Below are 21,036 nucleotides of genomic sequence, written 5' to 3' on the forward strand. Positions count from 1 at the left end.
AGTCTCAAAACGAAACTGCCAGCGAAATTTTGCACAGCCCTACTGCTAGTCTCTATCTTGGCTGTGGTGTAGATTGGAATATCTTTTTATCTTGTAACTTATTTGCTAGCTATCATATTTTCTGTCAAAGCTCCACTTTCTTTCCTTTTAATAGCAGTATTAGGAAACCATGGCGATCTGTGTGTTTGCTGTTAGTGGAGGGGTGTGTTTAGACATTAGTGCTGAAGGTAGCCACTATGAAATTAAGTTCTGATTTGTCACCCACTCCCACCCACCTTGTGTGATCTATACCCCATGTAAAGATTTCATGGAAGTTGCTTTCTGTGAATCTCAGGATATTAAAAGAGGGGAATTATTAAAAATGGATTCCTCACCATTTAAGCTTTATTGCCTAATTAGTTGAAATGGCTCACTTTTGGGTTGTAATTGTATTCACTTTCAAAATCTTACTATTGCAATTTTTCGTCCAACTCTGAGGGTGACTATGTAGAACTGTTTGTTTTGTTTTTTACTTGACCCTGTTCTTAACCACTTCTTATTACTCCTAGAAATAAGCATTTTGATTTGCACATGCATACATTTGGAAACATTATACAATACTAAGTATGTACTATTGCAACACAATTTAAATTTTCTATAGAGTAATTCACAGTAACATTTTAATATTAGTCTTTGGTTTATAAAAGCTTAGTCTGTGACTTAAGCAAATAATTTAAGCTGAATAGGTTGCTTTAGCAACTCTCTCTTCTAATGTATACTAAACAATGAATTCCAACTCCTATATCTACATTACAGAACACTAAATAAGTGTCTTGAAACTAAGTTTATCAGTAAATGACTTTTTTGATTGCAGGTCAAACACCAAGGCTTTCTAAAGTTAACCTTTTCACTTTATTCAGTCTCTGGATGGAACTCTTTCCTTCAGTTGAACATCTAAAGAAATCACAGGTAAAATATGTATTGTTTGTAGTTCAGTCAGCCTTTCTGAATAGATGCTACTTACTAGTTTATGCTGTAAATTTAGCTAGATGAGTGTGAGATCATTTCACACACATGGCAAGCATTTTCTCAGGCTGATAAGTTATAGCCAACAAACTTTTTCCAGTTACTTTTTAAAAACTATGAAAATTCCACTCGCATATCTCGCTCTACTATACGAGTAGAACTTGGAGAGGAACAGATTAAGAATGCTGCCTATTCATCACCTGAATTTAAGTGCAGTAACAGATTAGTGTTCTATTTATATCAGAGCATTGTTAAAGTTGAAGCATTATTGTGTGTGCTGTTCTGCTTGAAATACTAAGGAGCATATTAGAACAGAAAAGAACTGAAATGCCAGATGGACTGGAGTTGATAAACAGGTCAGAGGAGTAACAGAGAATTCTGAATACACAGCAGACTGGGTTTGCACTTTTCTTGATACACATCTTGGTATTTGCTGGTTGTCTTTTAACAAATAAGAAAGAAATAAGACAAACCACTGTTCAGAAAAAAATGGAGCTGAAACTCTAAGAGTTCTGTGGGACTACAGATATAGCACATATCTTTTTCAGCAAATAGGATGCTAGGGTTACCATGTGATAGTTTTTTGAGAATTACATATACTTTAATCCAAGTGCTTAACTTATATTAGGAGGTCATTCTCGGACCTATGAGGTAAGATAATCATAGAAAAGTAGAGTTGGAGGGGACCTCCATAGGTCATCTAGTCCAGCCCCCTGCCAGAGGCAGGACCATCCCTTTCCAAAACATCCTGCACAAATGGATTGTCTACCCTCTTAACAAAACTACAGAGTCAACCCTGACACAACACAAGACATAACATGCAAACATGCCACAGGGAAAATGTGTAGGGGGAAACCATGGTGGTCAATGTCCTGCTTCTGTAAAAGGTTGTTAGTATACACTCAAAAGAGATTTCCAGGAAGAAGTCCATGCCCCTCTCTACAGAGGAAGGCAAAGACCACCACAATCCATATCAGTTTGACCATGGGATAAAAATTCCTTTCTGACCCTAAATGGAGAGGCAAGACCCCCTAGCCAGGAACTTCAGCTTTAAGTCCCACCTGAAGCATTGGCAACACCCCAGTCAAAATCCCCAGCCTTGGTTGCATCCAACATGCAATGTCTCTGAAGAAAAGTCATTTTTAATGCCTCATTAAAAAACTAGGAGACTGTGGTGTCGATGCCTACACAGATGGGTCACTAACTGGCTGGAGGGCTGCACCCAGAGAGTGGTGGTGGACAGGTCTTATTCGACCTAGAGGGATGTGGGCAGTGGGGTTCCTCAGGCCCGCACTGTTCAACATCTTCATCAGCGACTTGTACAAAGGGGTAAAATGCACCCTGTTCAAATTTGCAGATGACACTAAGATGTGGGGAGAAGTGGGCACGCTAGAAGGAAGAAATAGGCTGCAATCGGATCTGGACAGGCTACCGGGTGGGCAGATGAGAACAGGGTGGGTTTCAACACTGACAAGTACTGCACCTGGGGAGGAAGAACCAGCAGCATACCTACAGGCTGGGGAACTCCCTTCTCGTCAGTACAGAGGCAGCGAAGGATCTCGGAGTCATTATTGAGGCCAATATGAACATGGGCCAACAGTGGGGATGCAGTCAGACAGGCCAACTGCACCTTGTCATGCATCCACAAATGCATCTCATACAGGTCCAAGGAGGTGATCCTCCCCCTCTATGCGACACTGGTTAGGCTGCAGTTGGAGTACTGCGTCCAGTTCTGGGCACCACACTTAAGGAGAAATGTGGACAACATGGAGAGGGTCCAGAGGAGGGCCACCCACATGATCAGGAGTCAGCAGGGCAGGCCCTACGAGGCAAGGCTAAGGGACCTGAACCTGTTCATCCTCCACAAGAGAAGGCTGAAGGGGGAATCTAGTGGCCGTTTACAAACTAGTCAGGGGGGACCAACAGGCATTGGGAGAGTCCCTGTTCCCCCGATCACTCCCAGGAGTGACAAGAAATAACGGTCACAAGTTAGCAGAGGGTAGATTTAGGCTAGATATCAGGAGGTGCTACTTCACTGTCAGGGCAGCTAGGATCTGGAACCAACTTCCAAGAGAAGTGGTCCTGGCTCCTATCCTGGGGGGTCTTTAAAACGAGACTGGATGAACACATGGCCATGGTAATTTGACCCCAGTACTCTTTCCTGCCATGGCAGAGGGTTGGACTTGATGATCTGCTCAGGTCCCTTCCAACCCTACCAACTATGAAACTATGAAAAACCCCTGGCATAGGAGTGAGGGGGAAGGGGGTGAATTTTCCCCCTAGCCCCATGAAGCAACCAGGAAAGTCGAAAAGCATAGGAAATTCCCATGGTAGATCCTCCCTGACCAGTGCCTGTCCAACCTATTGAACACTTCCAATGATGGAGAGTCCACAACTTCCCTAGGCAGTCTAGTCCACTGCCTCATTGTTCTAACAGTGAAGAAGAAAATGCAATATCTCAGTTGTGGTAGACAGAAAAAAATATTCTGTCTTGTTAAAAGGAAGTATTCATGGCGTCTCCTGCCGTCCAGCAATGGCTCACCCAAATGGATCTTGAAAGTATGATCTTGTCAGTAGAGCAGAGTCTTTCTCTTTTTAAATCTCAAACTTCCTTGGATAGCTATTGAAAACTCAGTAGAGAGAGGTTCTTAGACATATATTTAAAATATATATTTGTCCTGTGTTTTCTAGCCTTAAAGCTTGAATATGTTGATGGTAGTGGGGAAAAAAGGTACATAACTAATACAACTATTCTCCTGATTAATTGGAAAATGTTTGGGTGTCTCCAGTTGGAAATGATTTTTATGAACTTGCTATAATAGAGTTGCTTCAAGTGGTCCTTTTATGATTTTTTGTCTTTTTTGTCCTTTTTATGATGTTTGTGAATTGTTTTATGCTTTTTAAAATAATCTTTTTATATAAACCATGCCCATATACCGCCTAACAACACAAGAGAAGTCTTTTAGAGTACTAAAACTTTACTCAAATGTAAATATTGTTTCTTCAGTTAAACTGCTTGAAGAGGAAACTGTACATTGCCCAATTTGAAAACCGAAGAGAATAAATAAAATGCAGCCCATGCATCATCTAGGACAGGAAAAAGAACAGAAAACTAATGAATAGTAATCTGACCCAAATCATACAGTTCTGGGTTACCTCAGGATTCAGATTTCCTTAAGCTGATTTAAGATGGAGGTTTCCATGCTGTAGTCTATAGATTACAGTAGACCCTCCATTTCAATTAAATTTGATAAGATGGTGCATCTGTGATAAATTGACAGGGGTCTATTAGTCAAAAAATGTGGGAACCACTGTTGTGTACAGTATTCAGACAATTGATGGAACACCTTACAAAATTCAAGTCCAGATTCAAACATAAAGTGATTAAGTCCAGGAGGGCAGGTACCCAGGTTGCATCTGAGACTTTGGTACAGTTTTATCTATGATGTCTATGAGAACCAAAATCACCTCATAAATCTAAGGCAGACAAGGTTCTTTGGTTAAATTTGATATCAGATTTACCCAAAAAACCTCATCTGCCTGTGTCCTTAGACCAACATAGCTACAACCTACACCCCTCATAAATCTAAGGCATTTGTGATCTGTTTTCGATTGTCACTGTTGTTGGAATACATCACAGGCTTATTAGACAAATATCATTTTTCTAGGCTGTCCCTTCTTTTTCCTTTTTTCCCCTCCTAAGTCTTGAGGATGCAAAAGCACCAAATCTTCCTTGCATAATACAAAAGGATTTTTCCTAATTCTGTAGCAGCCTCCGTAGAAGTTAAGTCCCGCAGATGAAAGGCAGAACTATTCTCTTCCAAACATTCTTCTCGTCCTTGATAATCTGATTTAAGAGGGCTGAACTACATTAAATCTCCCATATCATAAAATGAACCCCTAAAGCTTGTGTCACTGTGGGCAGTCACTAGCATTGGAGGCTAGATTTCACACATTCACCTTTGACAGCCTTTTTAGCTTCTGTGGCTGCAAGATGAACCTTACCCAGGGAGACTGACTGAAACAAATTTACTAAATTGTACCGACTCTTATAGGCTGATCATCCCCTGAAATTTCATGTGAAGAATATAAATGTCTGTAAATGTAGTATTTACCAGACGTTCTTCATTTACAGTCTGTATTTGAGTGTCAGTGTCTAAAATGGTACTGAGAAATCTGTTTCTACCCTCATCAGATTACTCTGACCCCAAATACAAAGAAGTGCAAATGGGAAGGTAGGCAAACCCCTGCTATGTGGAACACCATGCGAATGAGCCATATATTCAGTTTCTGTCTCAAATAATTATACAGTTAGCGAATGAGCTATATACAATTTCTGTCTCAAATAATTTAAATGGTGCGTGCTTGTTTCTTTTCAATGCAGGTAAAGAAGGCTGGTCTTGTTGTGGTGAAAAACATGAAAATTGTTGGTCTACATTGCTCCAGTGCAGAATTGCATGCTGGTCAAATTGCTCTTATTAAACATGGATCAAGACTTAAAAACTGTGACCTTTATTTTTCCAGAAAACCATGTTCTACTTGTTTAAAAATGATTGTAAATGGTAAGTTAATGGTTATGGTACAGGTGAGGCTAATATTATTTGATTTACTGTGCAGAGAAAGCTGTTTGAATTGTCCCATTTTTGTATGCATTTGTCTCCTTTAATTGGGGGAACAATTACTAAGTGTTTCAGTTCTAAGTGTTTCAGTTCTGGAGTCGATGATTCAGTAGTAATTCCTACTGAGCCAGCAATGTCTTGGGGCCAGATTAAAAAAAAAAAAAAAAATTACCTCAGTGAAGTTGAGATCATTTTGCCTAATATCTAGGTATCCAGAACTGAAATTCAAAAACCTGAGTTGGACATTCAAGATCTCTATACCTGGACTGGAGAGACATAAGCACTTTGGATAGGGATTCACAACAGCCAGCACTCTGAACAATACAACACAGACAGCCCAAAAGAAGTTTGGCTGTAGGGTAGGGTGGAGTGTCTTGAAATCCTATCAGATTTAGGCAGAAGCTAGGAGATTCCTTGCAACCCCAAGTTAAGCACATCTCCTAATTTGCATCCAGGACTCCCTGTCTTAATGTAATCACTGAAGTCATGAGGCAGTATAGCCCACCATTTGTAGGGGTAGAGAGGAGAAGATCAGCATTTGCTCACTGGACTAAGAGTCTGAGGCCTTGTGGAGGAAGTTAGAAACCTGGGTTCTAAGCCCTCCTCAGCTTGCAGAGGTTGAAATCCACATCATTCAACTCCCAACAGAATCCCGTAAGCCAAGGGCGGGCAAAATACAGCCTGCGGGCCAGATCCGGCTCACCAGGCAATTTCATCTGGTCCATGGGCCCACCAACAAATTGTACCCCACCCTGCCCATGTGCCTTACTCCCACCCTCATGGGTGGAAATGCCCAGTCTAGCCAGTAAACAGCTTCTAGGCAGGGCTGCTGCTGCCACTGCAGCTGCCAGGGGGCCTGCTTGGCTTCCCTGTTGTTCTGCACACTCTGGGCAGCAGGTAGGGAAGCAACAGGGAAAGTGGGAGCTGCAGCTGGGTGGAAGTACAGAGCATGGGGCTGGCAGCAGCACAGAGCCTGTACCAGGGGGGCAGTGGGAGTGCGGAGCTTAGCTGGGCGGGGGGTGGGTGTAAGGGAAGGTGAGAGAAGGTGTGCGGACCCACCACAGACTCCCTTTCATGGCGTGCAGCTCCCAACGCCGGCAGTAGCAGCACCAGCAGGCAGTGGGCATTCGGAGCCCATGCAGGTGCTGCTGCCCAGTGGTGCACAGCGCCAGCCAGCGCTGCATGTGGTGGCAGGGAGCACAGTCCAGCTGGCCCGCCTCTACCAGCATGGCAGGGGTGGATGTGGCAGCTTGCTCCATTCCACAGGGCTTCCCCTGGTGGCCTATGAGTGCCAGGAGCTGAATGTCCACTACTTGGAGCCCTGCACAATGGAGGTGGGCTGACTGGACTGCAGTTCTTGCCACCAAGTACAGTGCTGGCCAGAGCCATGCACTGCCAGGTGGCAGTGCCTGTATGGGCCCTGAGCGCCCGCTGCCTGCTGGTGCTGCTGCCGCTACTGGAGTTGGGGGGGATGTGTGGGGGGTCTCCCTACCCTCCCTCACACCTCACAAACCCCACACACCCACACCCTGCCCCCACAATGCCCCCACATATACAGCCCCAGCAAACCCTATTGCCCCCATACACACAAACCCTCAACCCCACCCTGCCCCACACAGTATACAAGAATAATACTTTATTTTTTAATTATTATGTAATCAACTCTGTATACAGTATGCAAACACAAATTGTAACAAAAATACGTTTTGTAACAAAATTAAAATATGTTATAGTAGGTGTTTCATTTTTAGTGTATAATTTGGGGGGTGGTTTTCTGGTTCCCAAATGGCAACCCTCCCCTCCCAATAGGAGTACTTCCAGGGGGCAAGGGGTACCTGGGAGTACTTCTGGTGGCAAAGGTCAGAGGTTATGGGGCAGGGCTTCTGGTCCCAAGATGGTGACCAGGGGGCAGGGCACCTGTCAAGGAGCAGGGCCACCCTTGCAGCCCTCAACAGCTCGCCAAAACTCATTAAGCAGCCCTCCAGCTGAAGTAATTGCCCCCCCCGCCCTAAGCTGTAGGTTATAGGGTGGGATGGAGGTGTTCTTCATCTCCCTGGTTGAGGCTAGCCCTCTGTGTGGACAGAAATGCAAGTACCTTCACTTCTAGGCTCTGGGCAAAAAATATGGCTACTCCTCATTCTTTTAGGCGTGACATGCCCAAAGTATGCCTATCAGATTGAAGCCTTTCAGGGGTGTGCCCAGTCTCTACTAGTTCCTTCGTGCCTCTTGGGTCTGTCACTGAGAAATTGTGACATCCTCTCCATACTCCCCAGTCTTACCTGGATCTGCTTGTACATGCCAACCTCATAAATGAGATGGTAAAATTGTCCTGATGGCATCTCTTGCCTCCAAAAGCACTAGGGAAGCATCAATAAACATTCTTTGTGAATCCTAAGTGACCTCAGGCTTGATTTAGGCCTGCATGCCTATGGCTCAGTCAAGATGGTGACATTTCTGAGCACGTACTATGCTTATATTTTAGGCACAGACATCAGTTTTCAGCAGAAACTTATGGTACTTGGGGACTTCTCAAGTACCTAAACATTTAGGAAGGTTTTTCTGAATCACTCGGTTTGTTTTAAGTGGGTAAGTTCTGCCTAAATAGCAGCTGTTTAAAAACCATGTTAGTCATGTGATCCTGACTGTCCTGAAGTTAGGTGGCCCTATGAGGTTCATATTTTGGAGTAAGATATAAAATGAGGTTCTGGCTGTGGATGCTGTTGTGATGCTCTTAAACCTGACATCCCGGTCAATTTCCAGCCTAAGTAACTTTCTGCTCTTTTACCTGTTATACTTCCTTAGGGGTCCATTTGCATGTTAATAGATTCATATATTCATCTGTAAGGTGGAGACTGGTCTTTTATGTAGAGCTGTGTTTCCCTATGGGAAGTAGCATTATTATCAGTGGCTGCTTTGTCATGTTCTAGTAATATGGTTACATCCATAAAATATACAGAAAGGAAGAGAGTCCTGCTCTGAAATGCTTACATTTGTAGAAAACATTCAGTTTCCATCTGTCACAGATGGGGTAACTTAACCTTTTGGTTGGTAGAGAACCGTGTAACGTGATCAGAAGCATAACTTAAATTATCTTGTTTTTGCAAACCCCCCAAGATTTGTCAGCACATCCATTACACGCATGCACAGAACAACTTCCATTCTGTTTTCTAAATGGGTTGAAAGGTAGTGGCTTAGGTTAATGTTGGAGTCTAAGGATAAGAAAACTGTTGCATACTCCACTGGATTTATACTTCCTTCTAATGGGGTGTATCTTTTGTTCCAGCTGGAGTGAACAAAATTTCATATTGGCCTGCAGATCCTGAAGTCAGCTTGCAAATTGAAGTGTCCAACCCTACCACTACTGAAGATGCAAAGCTAGATGCCAAAGCAGTGGAAAGACTGAAGTCAAATAGTCGAGTTCGTGTGTGTGTCTTGCTTCAACCTTTGGTGTATTATATGGTGCAGTTTGTAGAAGAAACCTCTTGCAAATGTGACTTCATTCAAAAAATTGCAAAAACTCAACCTGGGTTTAATACTGATTTTTATGCTGAATGTAGACAAGAAAGAATAAAAGAGTATGAAAGTTTATTCCTAATTTCAAATGAAGAAAGGCACAAGCAAATACTGAGGACTATAGGGCTGGAGAATCTCTGTGAAAATCCATATTTTAGCAATCTTAGACAAAATATGAAAGATCTTATCCTGGTTTTGGCCACAATAGCTGCCAGTGTTCCAGCCTTTGAACACTTTGGATTTTTCTGTAATGGATCCCAGCAGACACGTGAAATGTACCATCAAAGCTTGCCCCAAGAAATTGCAAGGCACTGTATGATACAAGCTAGGTTACTGGCATACCGAACAGGTGAGTTGTTTCATTAATGCAAGGAAAGCAGGTCTTGTGAGAATTGTAGGACTGAATTGGGGACTCTAGTTATGTTCCAAACACTTAGCACTTAAGTGACTTGCTCAAGGTCACATACAGTAAGTGTTTCAGTTTCTACAGCTGTACAAAGGAGATAAGAGGTTACTTCATGAGGATATGCATTAATATTTACAAAAGGCTGTGAGCTGCTAAGATAGAAGGAATTATCACAGTGCAGGTATTACACCTGCATGATACTTGTATAGCCTTGTTATCCACTGTGCATGATTGCTGTCTCAGAAGATACAATATTTAGACTAACAGAGCCTCTGCAAGCATCTTTGTATAAACACCTGGTACCTACCAAGAGGAGTAGGTAATTGAATAGCACTGTGACAGTATTTTAGTATTGTGTGTGTGTGTATTTAAATAGGAACTATATTTACAGTATTATTCTAGAGCTGTCTTACCCATTAGGAGAATATTACCATCCTGAATGGCCCTTAGGTCTAGGAGAGAATATTCCTTGGGTAAAAGACACCTTTTTTTTGTTTTGTTTTTTGGGGGGTTTTGGTTTTTTTTGTAAAGTCCTATCATTTTTAAACTAGGGTGCTCTCCTATTCCTTGTCTCTCCTAATAACTCCCATAGAGTCTATTTAAGCTCAGCATCAGTTTTGATTCTTATATATAAGATTGGCTTCAAAAAGCCCAAACTATTCCTCCTCCTGGACATCATACCTCATAACCCTCTATGTTCCCTCCATGCTTCTGCAAGCACTGAGCGCCCCAAAGCATATTTTGTATAAACTGCTATATTTGTGGACATCTGCAAGCCATGTGGCATTCTTGAGGATGTAGTCCTAATTAAGTAGTGTTTTAGTGTATTCAATAAACAATAATGTAGACCTTCAAAAGACGAGGTTAAGCAGCTTCTACCTGCTCTGTTTATGCCATATATTCAACATCAAATGGCAAAATAAAATTATCAACACAGATTCTTCAAAGGGCAAACTTACCAAGTGTGATAGCCCTACTCAGAGGTGACTGCGCTGGCTAGGCCATCTGAGCAGATTGGAAGGTGGATGCATGCTCAAGGACATGCTATACAGGGAACTACGAGAGGGAACAAGAACAACAGAATGTTCCAAGCTTCGCTATGAATACACATGCAAGTGAGATATGAAGGCATTTGGAATTGATCCTGGCCAATGGAAACCTTGGCAGGCGATCAGAACAAGTGGCGTCATGGTCTCTACCAGGAACGATGGGAACAAGTGGTGTCGTTGTCTCTACCAGGGATGATTGAAGTCTATGACAGGAATTGGCTCCAACAGCTTGAGGAGAAACAAGTTCATAAAAAGCAAGCAGCTCCCAAACCATCCATCCATGACACATACATTTGCAACCACTGCCACAGGTCATGCAATTGGATTGGACTATTCAGTCACACAAGGCACTGAAACCATCTACAACATAGGCTGCAATATCCACCGTCTCTTGCAAATGAAAGGATTGCCAACAAAAGACCTTGGGGAGATCGCTGTAATAGATTTTCTGTACAGACCTGCATAGCAGTTAGAGGAAAGGAAATGCCCGCCTTCCTTCTACAAATAAAGCACTAGTCCCTGAGTCCAAATGTGGTACTGACTTAAGCAGGTATAATTCTCCTCACTATTGAGCACTTGACCTGCTTGCCGTCAAGCTGATTTTGACTGCTCCCTGGAATGAGACCTGTTTCTGTCATTTGCATGTTATTGGAGCAGAAAGATTTTTAACATTTCCTTTTGTCTTATTCCTAAACATTCTCAAAGTGAGACCTGAAAGTGCCTCCTGAATAGCAGAGGGAATTCCTTCCTCCCACTCTTAGGAGTAGTTCTGGGAGCACCTCTGCAGAAGCAAAGGCTCTTCAGTAAGTCAGGGTAGTAAACAAAAATTGTCAGCAAGTGTTACTGCTGTCACCCCTTTTTGTGCCTCTGCACTGATTTCTGAATTGAAGAATGATGGGCGCATTTAATTATATAGCAATTGAATGATCTCAAGATGCTGCAAAATTTGGGCACATCCAGATGTGCGTTGATGTTTGGTTCCCCTGGGACAACTAGCAGTGGCGCACCTTGCACCACAGCTGCTTGTCCCCAGGAAATGCCTGTGCCACGCACGCTTTGGCATGCAACAGGTTGCCCTAGGTGGGGTAGGGAAGGCTGGGGCCAGCATAGTGCTGGCCCCCTTACCTGGGGGCCTCCCGGGGCTGCAGCCACTGTGATTAGGCCACACAGAACCTGGCTGGCAGTGGAACATGGCTCCAGGCAGCCTGGCTCCACTTCTCAGCAGCGCATGCTCAGGCAGCATGCCCTTGTAGCAAGGAGAACACCAGACTCTGCCGTATGTGGCACTGCAAACATGTTTGTGGTGCCACATACTGCACTACTATACTCGTCTGGATGTACCCTTTGTGACTAGTGTTCCTTTGTGATGATAAAATACACTTATCCCTGGACTTAGTAGGCAAGAGCCAGTTGGAACTCTCTGTTCCTATGCTTAAAACAAGCAATGCACTTTTGTCCTTTCAGCATGTTGTTCAAGAGCCACAGTGTGAATTGTCTTGAAGTTTATGGTGTGTGCTCTTAAAGGTCCCTCTGAAAATCTATTTACCTCAGTGAAGGGCCAGTTCTGCTCTCGGTTCTGTAGTTACATCTGTTGAAGTTGGTGGTAGCTGCCAAGTTCTAAGACTTCTTAGAAACCAGGCTATGTATTGAGGTGCCTAAATATAAACTATCTTCCATGTTTTGGGGGTGTTGGTTATAGCCGTGTTGGTCTAAGGACATAGGCAGACAAGGTTCTTTGGGTAAACATGATATCTTTTATTAGACCAGCTAAATAGTTGAAAAAAAATTGTTCTTTCCAAGCTTTCAAGCACAAACCCCCTTCAGACAGAGAGAGTCTGCTGGTGTGTGTGCTCTCCTCAGTGGAATAGAAGCCAATATAGAAAATGCCAGTCTCACCTACCTGTCTCATACCTATTTTCCAGATCCATACGAGCTGGCGCATGTCTACAAATAGCGGCAACCATCAATCCTCCTGGATCGTGGTGTATGCATGAAGGCCACCCAGACCTTTGATGCATATGCCTGGGGAGGAATTTTTGGAGGAGTGGAGGCTGCCCAGACCTTCCATCCTCCCTTTGGGCCACTGAGACAGAATCCAAAGACCAGGCTGAGTCCAGATGTTTGGTGACCCCATGGCTGTAGTTGTGTAAGCATCTGGGAATCAAACCCAGGTCTACCTATGCGGAACCACAGGAGGCTCCCCTGCAAATAGCCACAGTGCACACCTCTTTGTGCCACAGTGCACACTTCTGCTTGTGTGCTTTGCAGCGGGACATGTCCCCCTGCTCCATGTGCTGCAGGGGGGCTGGCTGGGACATCCCCTGCGCTAAGCCATCCCCTGCGCTGAGGCACCCTGTTCCCTGGTTGGCCAAGGAGTGGCACATGGAGTTGGGGGAGCAGGCAGCCTAGAGCTGCCTGCTCCCTCATCTCTGTGCACTGCAGAGTCCCTACGCTGAGGCACCCTGTCCCCCAGCCAGATGCTCCCCACCTGGCTGGGACACAGGGTGCCTCAAGACAGGGGACTAGGCAGCCTGGGGCTGGCTGCTCCCCTCTCTCCATGTGCCTCAGTATGGGAGCTTCACTGCAGAGCCACTACACTGAGGCACACTGCAACCCAGCCAGCCACAGAGGAGCTGGCTTGGGTTCAGTGTGCCTTGAAACAGAGGAGCAAGCTTCCTGCTCTCCCATGCCAAGGCACACTGTGCCCCAGCCAGCTGCATGGGGTGCAGTGTGCCTCAACATGGGGGCTCCATAGTGAAGCCTCTGTGCTGAGGCATGTGGAGACAGGACCAGCCCAGGGCTGCCTGCTCCCCTGTCTTGGGGTATGCTGCGCCCCAGCCAGGCAGGGTATGGCTGGCTGGAGCACAGGATACTTCACCACAGGGGGCTCCACAGTGCATGGGAGGTGGGAGAGCGGGCTGCCTGCTCCTCCATCTCTGCATTTGTCCTGGTGCAGCACTCACTACTTTGGTGTGGGTTGTGCTGCTTTTTTTTTTCTGGGGGTTTTTTTTTTTTTCTACCGAGAGAACCTGGTAGCAAATTTTGCCCTGGCACTGCAAATTAGCAGTGCTGTACACTGATTAATATACAACTGTCTAACCTGCTCGTGAAAACTTACAAGGGTGGAGAATCCACAGTTTCTCTAGGTAGCCTGTTCAAGTATTTAATCACCCTCATATTTAGACAGTTCCTCCTAATCTCCAACCTAAATTTCCTCTGCTGCAGCATAAGGCTACCTTATGTCCAACTGAGCCTGTTTTCCTTCTGAATCCTGCAACTAGGTCCTTATCTTATGTGGAAAATAGACAAGAAGTCTACAGCACCAAAACAGACAAGAAGTCACTAATGTAGTCACTAATCTGCAGTAGCACCAAAATAGACAAGAAGTCACTAATGTAGCAGTAGTTTTGCCACGTGATAAAGATGGGATGCAAGAGGAGCAGAGAAGGTGAAACCTCTTAAATTGGCTAATATATGGGAATGACTAGGATATATGTATAAAGCACATTATCACCTCGTTATAACAAACCCCTGTGGGACTGGGAGAAAGTTTGTTAAAAAGGTGTTAACTAACCCTGTTACAGTAAACATGCTCATTGTATTAAAAAATTGGTTCCTTTTACTGGTTTTTTGGGGGGTGGTTATAAACAGGGCTCATTATAATGAATTTGTAGTGTAAACCCCTTTTTATACCTGATAAAGTATTTCGTTGGGGAAAGTCCTTTTCTTAAGTGGTGGAGTACTTGGAGGGTGTGGCTCTCCTGCTTCTACAGCACTCTTGAGTACCACTGAATAGCAAAGCCTTGCCTATCTGCTCCTGCCTCCTGCATACCAGAACCAGAATTGCAATAGCCATAGCAGTGGAGGGCACCCTAATGGTAACTTCACTGCCGCTTTTCCAAGTTTGATGTATGTGGAGCAAGAGCAGGTGGACAGGGCAGCTGCTTGATGGCCCTCCCATGAGTCCTGCAAAACCAGTGTAGATATAGTCTGACTGGCACTTAGGAATGCTGGGAGATAATTAATTGGAACAGCACCATCTAAGACAGGGGTGGGCAAAATATGGCTCATGGTCTGGATCTGACCCGCTCAGGGATTTTGTCTGGCCCATGGCAAGTCCCTCAGTCTTGCCCAGCTGAGGTGCAGGGGCAGCCTGGTCTGTGGTGCACGCAGCCAGTCCTGCCACCCCCAAGGCACTCAGCGGGGCTGGGGTAGCGCAGTAGCCAGAATTGCTTCCAGCAACCCTGGCGATAGCAGCTCCTTCCAGCTTCTGCCACTGCTGGACCCAGCCCTACTGCCCAGGCACCCCAGCCCTTCCACCCCTCACCCACTGCCAGGGTGGGACCCTACATGGGCAGGGCGCACAGCCAGGTGGCTGGGTTGAGGCTGCAGCCAGGTGTGGAGTGATGGGAGCAGGATGGGCAGGTGAGGCCAGGGCTTAGATTGCAGGATGGTGAAATGTGGGGCCAGGCCCAGGGCACAGCAACAATCTGCTGCCCTCATGTCCCTGGGATGGGCATAGGTTCTGCAGGCAGGGTCATGCAGAAAGTGGGTTGCAGTTCTGCCCCAGGCCTTAGCCCCATGCTTTTACCACCCCAAGATCCCGGGTCCAGCCCCAGATGCAACTCCCTGCCCATCTGTGGCTCCATTCCATCCTCCTAGCTGCGTACCTTGCCTGCGTGGGTCCCTGTGGAGCCAGTCTCCATGGAGACCCAGAGATCACAGGGTGGTAACAGTGTGGGACTGGGGCCCAGGGTAGAGCCATGATCTGCTCCCTGCATGCCTCTGCCCACAACCGGCACCTATCACAGGGGCATGCGGGGAGCAGATCATGGCTCTGCCCCAGCCCTGCACTGGCACTGCCCCACAATCCTGGCCATGCCTGCCTGCCTGTCCCGCTCCCAGGTGCTGCTTCCCACCTGCCCACGGCTTCATCCCAGCCACCCAGATGAGGATGGAGCAGAGCCGCTTAGGGAATTTTGATGAGTTGTTGTGCGGGGCTGAGCGGGGTGCTTTCCTGGCCCACAACAGATCAAAAAAACTCCCTACATGGTTTGTGGGCCCAAATAATCACCCACCCTGGTCTAAGATAACAAACACTGCAAAGGGAAAGTTTCATTCAGACCTTCCTATGTAGCGTGAAAGAAAGAGCCTGCAAAAGGCTGATGAATTCAAATTTGATTCTCTACCTGGCTTTTAAAACGTTTGCTTCCAAATTAAACTTATTTTGATTATTTATTCTTTGAAGAGTTTTCCAGTGAGTTTCTGCCATCCAATAAAATGTTCTGGTGCAGTGGACTGAATTCCCAAAGCCATTGACATCTATGGATGTTAGCAAGTATTTCTTTATAGCAGCTTTCAAAAGAGACCAGTATTTATAGTTCCCCACACTAGAATATTAAATTGCCAAACAGAAGGATGGTTGGCTTTGGTCTCAAGAAACAGGATCAAGTCAGGAGATCTAAGTTCTGTTCCTGCTTTCACCATTAAGTTGTGCCATAGACCTCTGTATCTTTGGCCAGTTTCTTAATCTTTACTCCTTGTTTTCCTTAACTGCATAATGTGGATAATGCCTCTCAGCAATGCTGTGAGGTTTATTTTATTAATAACTTGCTGAAGTACCCATTCTTTGCCTGGGTTATCTTTGTAATTACAGTGTTTGTTTATTATCAGAGAACTCAGTATAACCTATCTAGGTAACAAATATTGTTTATTTTTAAAGAACATAGTGCAACATGTTTAACATTTAATATTTAACATGGAGCAAAAAAAGGCAGGCGTCAGTATAATAATGACAACTGAGTTGAAAAAAACCCGCAAGCATCAATATAATAATGACAATTGAACAGAATTCACTGCATCCAAAATGGAGGGATACCAGTTTGTTATCTGAGAAGCAAAGTAATCCCAGTCAATGGAAGCCCCCAAAAGAGTTGAGTGAAAAATAACCCTCCTATAATTTTCTTCAGGTGGTATTCAGTGATTTTTGGAAGGTTTAGAGTAAATGGGACCAGCCATTCTCAAGTTATAAATGAACATACATACAGACAGACATACACTTCATTTTTTTATATATATAGATAGATAGATAGATTAGAAAGTACTTTGCCACTTATTTATTTCTTCTAATACATTTTGTGTTTTAGAGGATCACAAAACAGGAGTTGGAGCTGTGATTTGGGCAGAAGGAAAATCTGTAAGTATGGAAAGCTGTCCCCTTTTCTCACTCTGGCATTTTGTGCATTTTAATTTTCTTAGCATTGGCTAATTGCTTGGCAAAAGAGAAGTTCATGCTTAGAGTTATAGAAAAACTGTATTATGTATACTTTCCGTTAACCCTAAATTAAATATTAGTTCATTATTAGGCTATCAAGGTGAATTAGCATAATTGATTGACTTAGTAAATACCACAGTGGTTTGGCCTCCCTTCTCATCTTTGTTAGGCTTCACAGGAACATCATTATAGTTTTTCAGGCATTCTTGCTAAAATGTTTTGTTGGTATTGCTAATCTGACAGGAGGTGCCTCTTAAACAGAATCACTATTCAGGTCTCCCTTAGAATGTCCAGAGAGTGTGGGTTTGTCTGACACATTCTCCTACAAATCTCTGCTGTAGTGCTGAACCTGTTTGTTTAGGTTTCTAGAAGAAATTTTGCAGCAAACAGCTGAATCAAAAATGCATTTCTCCTGTTTCAGCTTGCTTTTTTGGATCTAGCATGATGATCAGTGGCAACGCGTAGGGGGTGCATGGGGGCGCATGCTCTCGCCACTTAGGCAATGGGCAGAGGGGTCAGGCGGGAGCGCTGGTGCCACCGTGCGCGCGTGCCCCCCCCCGCAAGCGCTGGCTGATCGCTGCAGCCACTCCTGGAAGCGGACCCAGGGAGGAAGGAGGACCCAGGAAACTATAGGCCCGTGAGTCTTACCTCGGTCCTGAGGAAGCTTTTTGAAAGAATTATCCTGGCACATGTCCAGGAAGGGCCAGCAGGGGAGGTTATGCTCAGGGGCAACCAGCATGGGTTCATTAGGGGCAGATCTTGTCAAACCAACCTGGTGACCTTCTATGACCAGGTCACCAAGTCCTTGGATGCAGGTGTCGCAGTAGATATAGTCTTTCTGGACTTCAGGAAGGCCTTTGACACGGTCTCTCACCTCATTCTCAGTAAGAAACTAGGAGACAGTGGTGTTGATGTCTACACGGTCAGATGGGTCACTAACTGGTTGGAGGGCCGTACCCAGAGGGTGGTGGTGGACAGGGCTTATTCGACCTGGAGGGATGTGGGCAGTGGGGTTCCCCAGGGCTTGGTCCTTGGGCCCGCACTATTCAACATCTTCATCAGTGACTTGGGTGAGGGGGTAGAAAGCACCCTGTTCAAATTCGCAGATGACACTAAGATGTGGGGTGAAGTGGGTACGCTAGTAGGAAGGAACAGGCTGCAAGCGGATCTAGACAGGTTACAGGGGTGGGCCGATGAGAACAGGATGGGGTTCAACACTGACAAGTGCAGGGTAATGCACCTGGGGAGGAAGAACCAGCGGCACACCTACAGGCTGGGGAACTCCCTTCTCGCCAGTGTCGAGACAGAAAAGGATCTTGAAGTCATCATTGATGCCACAATGAACATGGGCTGACAAAGTGGGGACGCGGTCAGGAAGGCCAACCATACCTTGTCATGCATCCACAGATGCATCTGAAGCAGGTCCAAGGAGGTGACCCTCCCCCTCTGTGCGACACTGGTCAGGCCACAGCTGGAGTACTGTGTCCAGTTCTGGGCGCCGCACTTCAGGAGGGATGTAGCCAGTATGGAGAGGGTCGAAAGAAGGGCCACCCACATGTTCGGAGTCAGCAGGGCAGGCCCTACAAGGAGAGGCTGAGGGACCTGAACCTGTTCAGCCTCCAAAAGAGAAGGCTGAGAGGGGATCTAGTGGCAGTCTACAGATTAGTCAAGGGTGACCAGCAGGCATTGGGAGAGTCCCTGTTCCCCCAAGCACTCCCGGGAGTTACAAGAAACAAGGGACACAAGCTAGCGGAGGGTAGTTTCAGGCTAGACATTAGGAGGCGCTATTTCACTGTCAGGGTGGCTAGGACCTGGAACCAGCTTCCAAAAGAAGTGCTGGCTCCTACCCTGGGGGGGGCTTTAAAAAAAAGCTGGACAAACATCTGGCCGGGGTCGTTTGACCCCAGTACTCTTTCCTGCCATGGCAGGGGGTCGGACTAGATGATCTCCTCACGTCCCTTCTGACCCTACCAACTATGAAACTATAAGCGGCTGCAGCAATTGGCCATTGCAGCATTGGCCACTGGGGGAGGGAGGGGGGAAATCACATGCGCCCCCCCCCCCAACTAAGGCAGCACCAATCACCTATGATGATGATTCTCTACCAAGGTGCCTAGAGATCCCTTCAAGGGTGCCATAAGGTGCGCACACAATGTTATCACTGTTAGGTGTGCAAATGTGGTTCACAAGATAAACCTGGAGAATTCAAATAGGAATCCATAGTGTCAAAAGCATTCAGACCTGTTGTGGTCCTTTTGAGTTCTTTGCAACAGAAGACGTGCTTTATTATTTTTTGGTAAAAAAAAATGAGTGAAAGCTAAGTGCTGGCATTTTTCAAGTAGTGTCCCAAGCCTGTTTAGGGGTACCTTGAGTTTAAAAAGGTTGAGGACCAGGGATCTAGCATTCTCTGCTAGCACAAGATGCTTTCTGAGAGCCACAATGATTTATTGACTAGTATACTGCAGAACAGGTCAAGACTGCCACCAGAACTGTATTCACAGAGCTCTTGCATCCTTACAAATCAGTTGCTTTTTGTTCCTCCATGGAAGGTCCTATATAAATGCTAAGTGTTTTATTCTCATTTACTCTTCTATGCTGGAATTATTTTAAGTTGTTTCTATGTTTATTTTTATTACTCTTAGTGCATCAGGATAAGTAGTCAAATTTCCCTCGGGGGCTAGTATACCCTGATACATTTTTAACATCATTTGCCTGCTAGAAGCTGATGATCATCAGATACATATCAATGTACTGGGCACTTCTAGTGTCAACCGCTATTTTTTTTAACATATCAGTATGCTGGACATGAAATTCATCTTCATAAAATGGCAGAGTGCAGAAAGTTGTCCTGTTTTGGCCTTATATATTTTAATATGGCCTAATAACTGAATCATTACTGCCACCATCAGTATTTCTTAGAGGAGGAAGCAGCTATTGAGGTCTTATTACATCATATAGTTTATAAGGTGCCTGTCTGGTGCCTTGATTCATATATTATCTTTATAGCAAACCCCTACAAAAATATAATGTTAGCAAAATTTGATCACTCTTATAGTTGGTACAACTTGGCACGAACTGATCAGACATGGTTACTGCACTAAATATAATAACTTTTTTTCTTGATACTTTGCAGATGTTTAAATTGAATATTAAACCAAACCTGATGGTTTGCTTAATCTTTTTCAGAGAAGTTGTGATGGGACAGGAGCTATGTATTTCATAGGCTGTGGTTATAATGCCTTTCCTGTTGGATCTGAATATGCTGATTTTCCTCATATGGATGATAAACAAAAAGATCGCGAAATCAGAAAGTTCAGATACATTGTGCATGCTGAGCAGAATGCCTTGACATTCAGGTAATAGATTTTTTGTCATTGAAAAAGAATGAGAAAGTTCAGAAATGATCCGAAGACAGGTGCAGAGCTCAGTACTGTGATTTATCGAAGGTGTTTTGTATGGTCAAACTCTGACTTACACCTTTGTAATTACACACACACACACACACACACACACACACACACACACACACACACACACACACACACACAGAGTAAAATTGGGATGTACATAGGCACAGTAGAGTCTGTGAATTCTTCACCATTGTCAGCTGCACTTGCTGTTTAAATTAATATTCCTTCTTGTATATGGTAGACACCATTAACATCACACACCTACCTCTCTCTCTCTCTCTCTCTCTCTAGTTCCTGTCATACCCTTGTTCTAACTTGAAATACTAGAGAATGGCAAACGTTGAAATTATTTAACAATGACACATGCAGTTTCTTTCTTTCATAGCTGGCAAGTTGAATCCAAATGAGAGTTATCTGATAAGAGTTGTTACTAGTGGTGTTCCTCAGGGATCAGTCTTAAGACCTATCTTGCTTGTCAGTGACCTTGATACTAAAACTAGATATATTCTCATGAAATTTGAGAATGACGGTAAGGTAGGGGTATTCCAATATAAAAGAAGACGGGATTAGTATACAGAAAGATGTAGATAATGTTGTGGAATGGAGCACTGGAAGAGTTTAACAGTATGACGTGCAAAGTCATGTACTTGGGGAACAATAACAAGGTCTTCGGCTGTAAGGCAGGGGTGAACAAACTTTATATAACAGAGGAGGAGAGGGATCTAGGTGCACTGGTCAGATGTAGGATGACCATGAGCTA

At 44.7% G+C, this 21,036-nt stretch overlaps 1 protein-coding gene across 6 annotated transcripts in view; it reads left to right on the forward strand.

Moving 5' to 3' along the window:
- Positions 1-549: 549 nt before the first annotated feature.
- Positions 550-21,036, forward strand: part of CDADC1 (cytidine and dCMP deaminase domain containing 1) — a 38,405-nt gene continuing 17,918 nt past the window's right edge. For 2 of the 6 annotated variants that reach the window (XR_003095625.1, XM_014522989.2), the window contains exons 1-5: positions 603-948; positions 5,390-5,567; positions 8,908-9,486; positions 16,739-16,788; positions 20,053-20,222. Coding sequence is in view for 4 of the 6 variants with exons in the window: in XM_014522989.2 (XP_014378475.1) it covers positions 835-948; positions 5,390-5,567; positions 8,908-9,486; positions 16,739-16,788; positions 20,053-20,222 (1,091 nt within the window). In the remaining 2 variants the exon portion in view is untranslated. Of the gene's footprint in view, positions 949-5,389; positions 5,568-8,907; positions 9,487-16,738; positions 16,789-20,052; positions 20,223-21,036 lie in introns of all 6 variants that reach the window. The other 4 variants (XR_001358567.2, XM_025211773.1, XM_025211772.1 and 1 more) reach the window with 4 other exon arrangements.

The sequence above is a fragment of the Alligator sinensis genome, unplaced genomic scaffold (genome assembly GCF_000455745.1).
Source record: "Alligator sinensis unplaced genomic scaffold, ASM45574v1 scaffold820_1, whole genome shotgun sequence".
NCBI lineage: Eukaryota > Metazoa > Chordata > Crocodylia > Alligatoridae > Alligator > Alligator sinensis.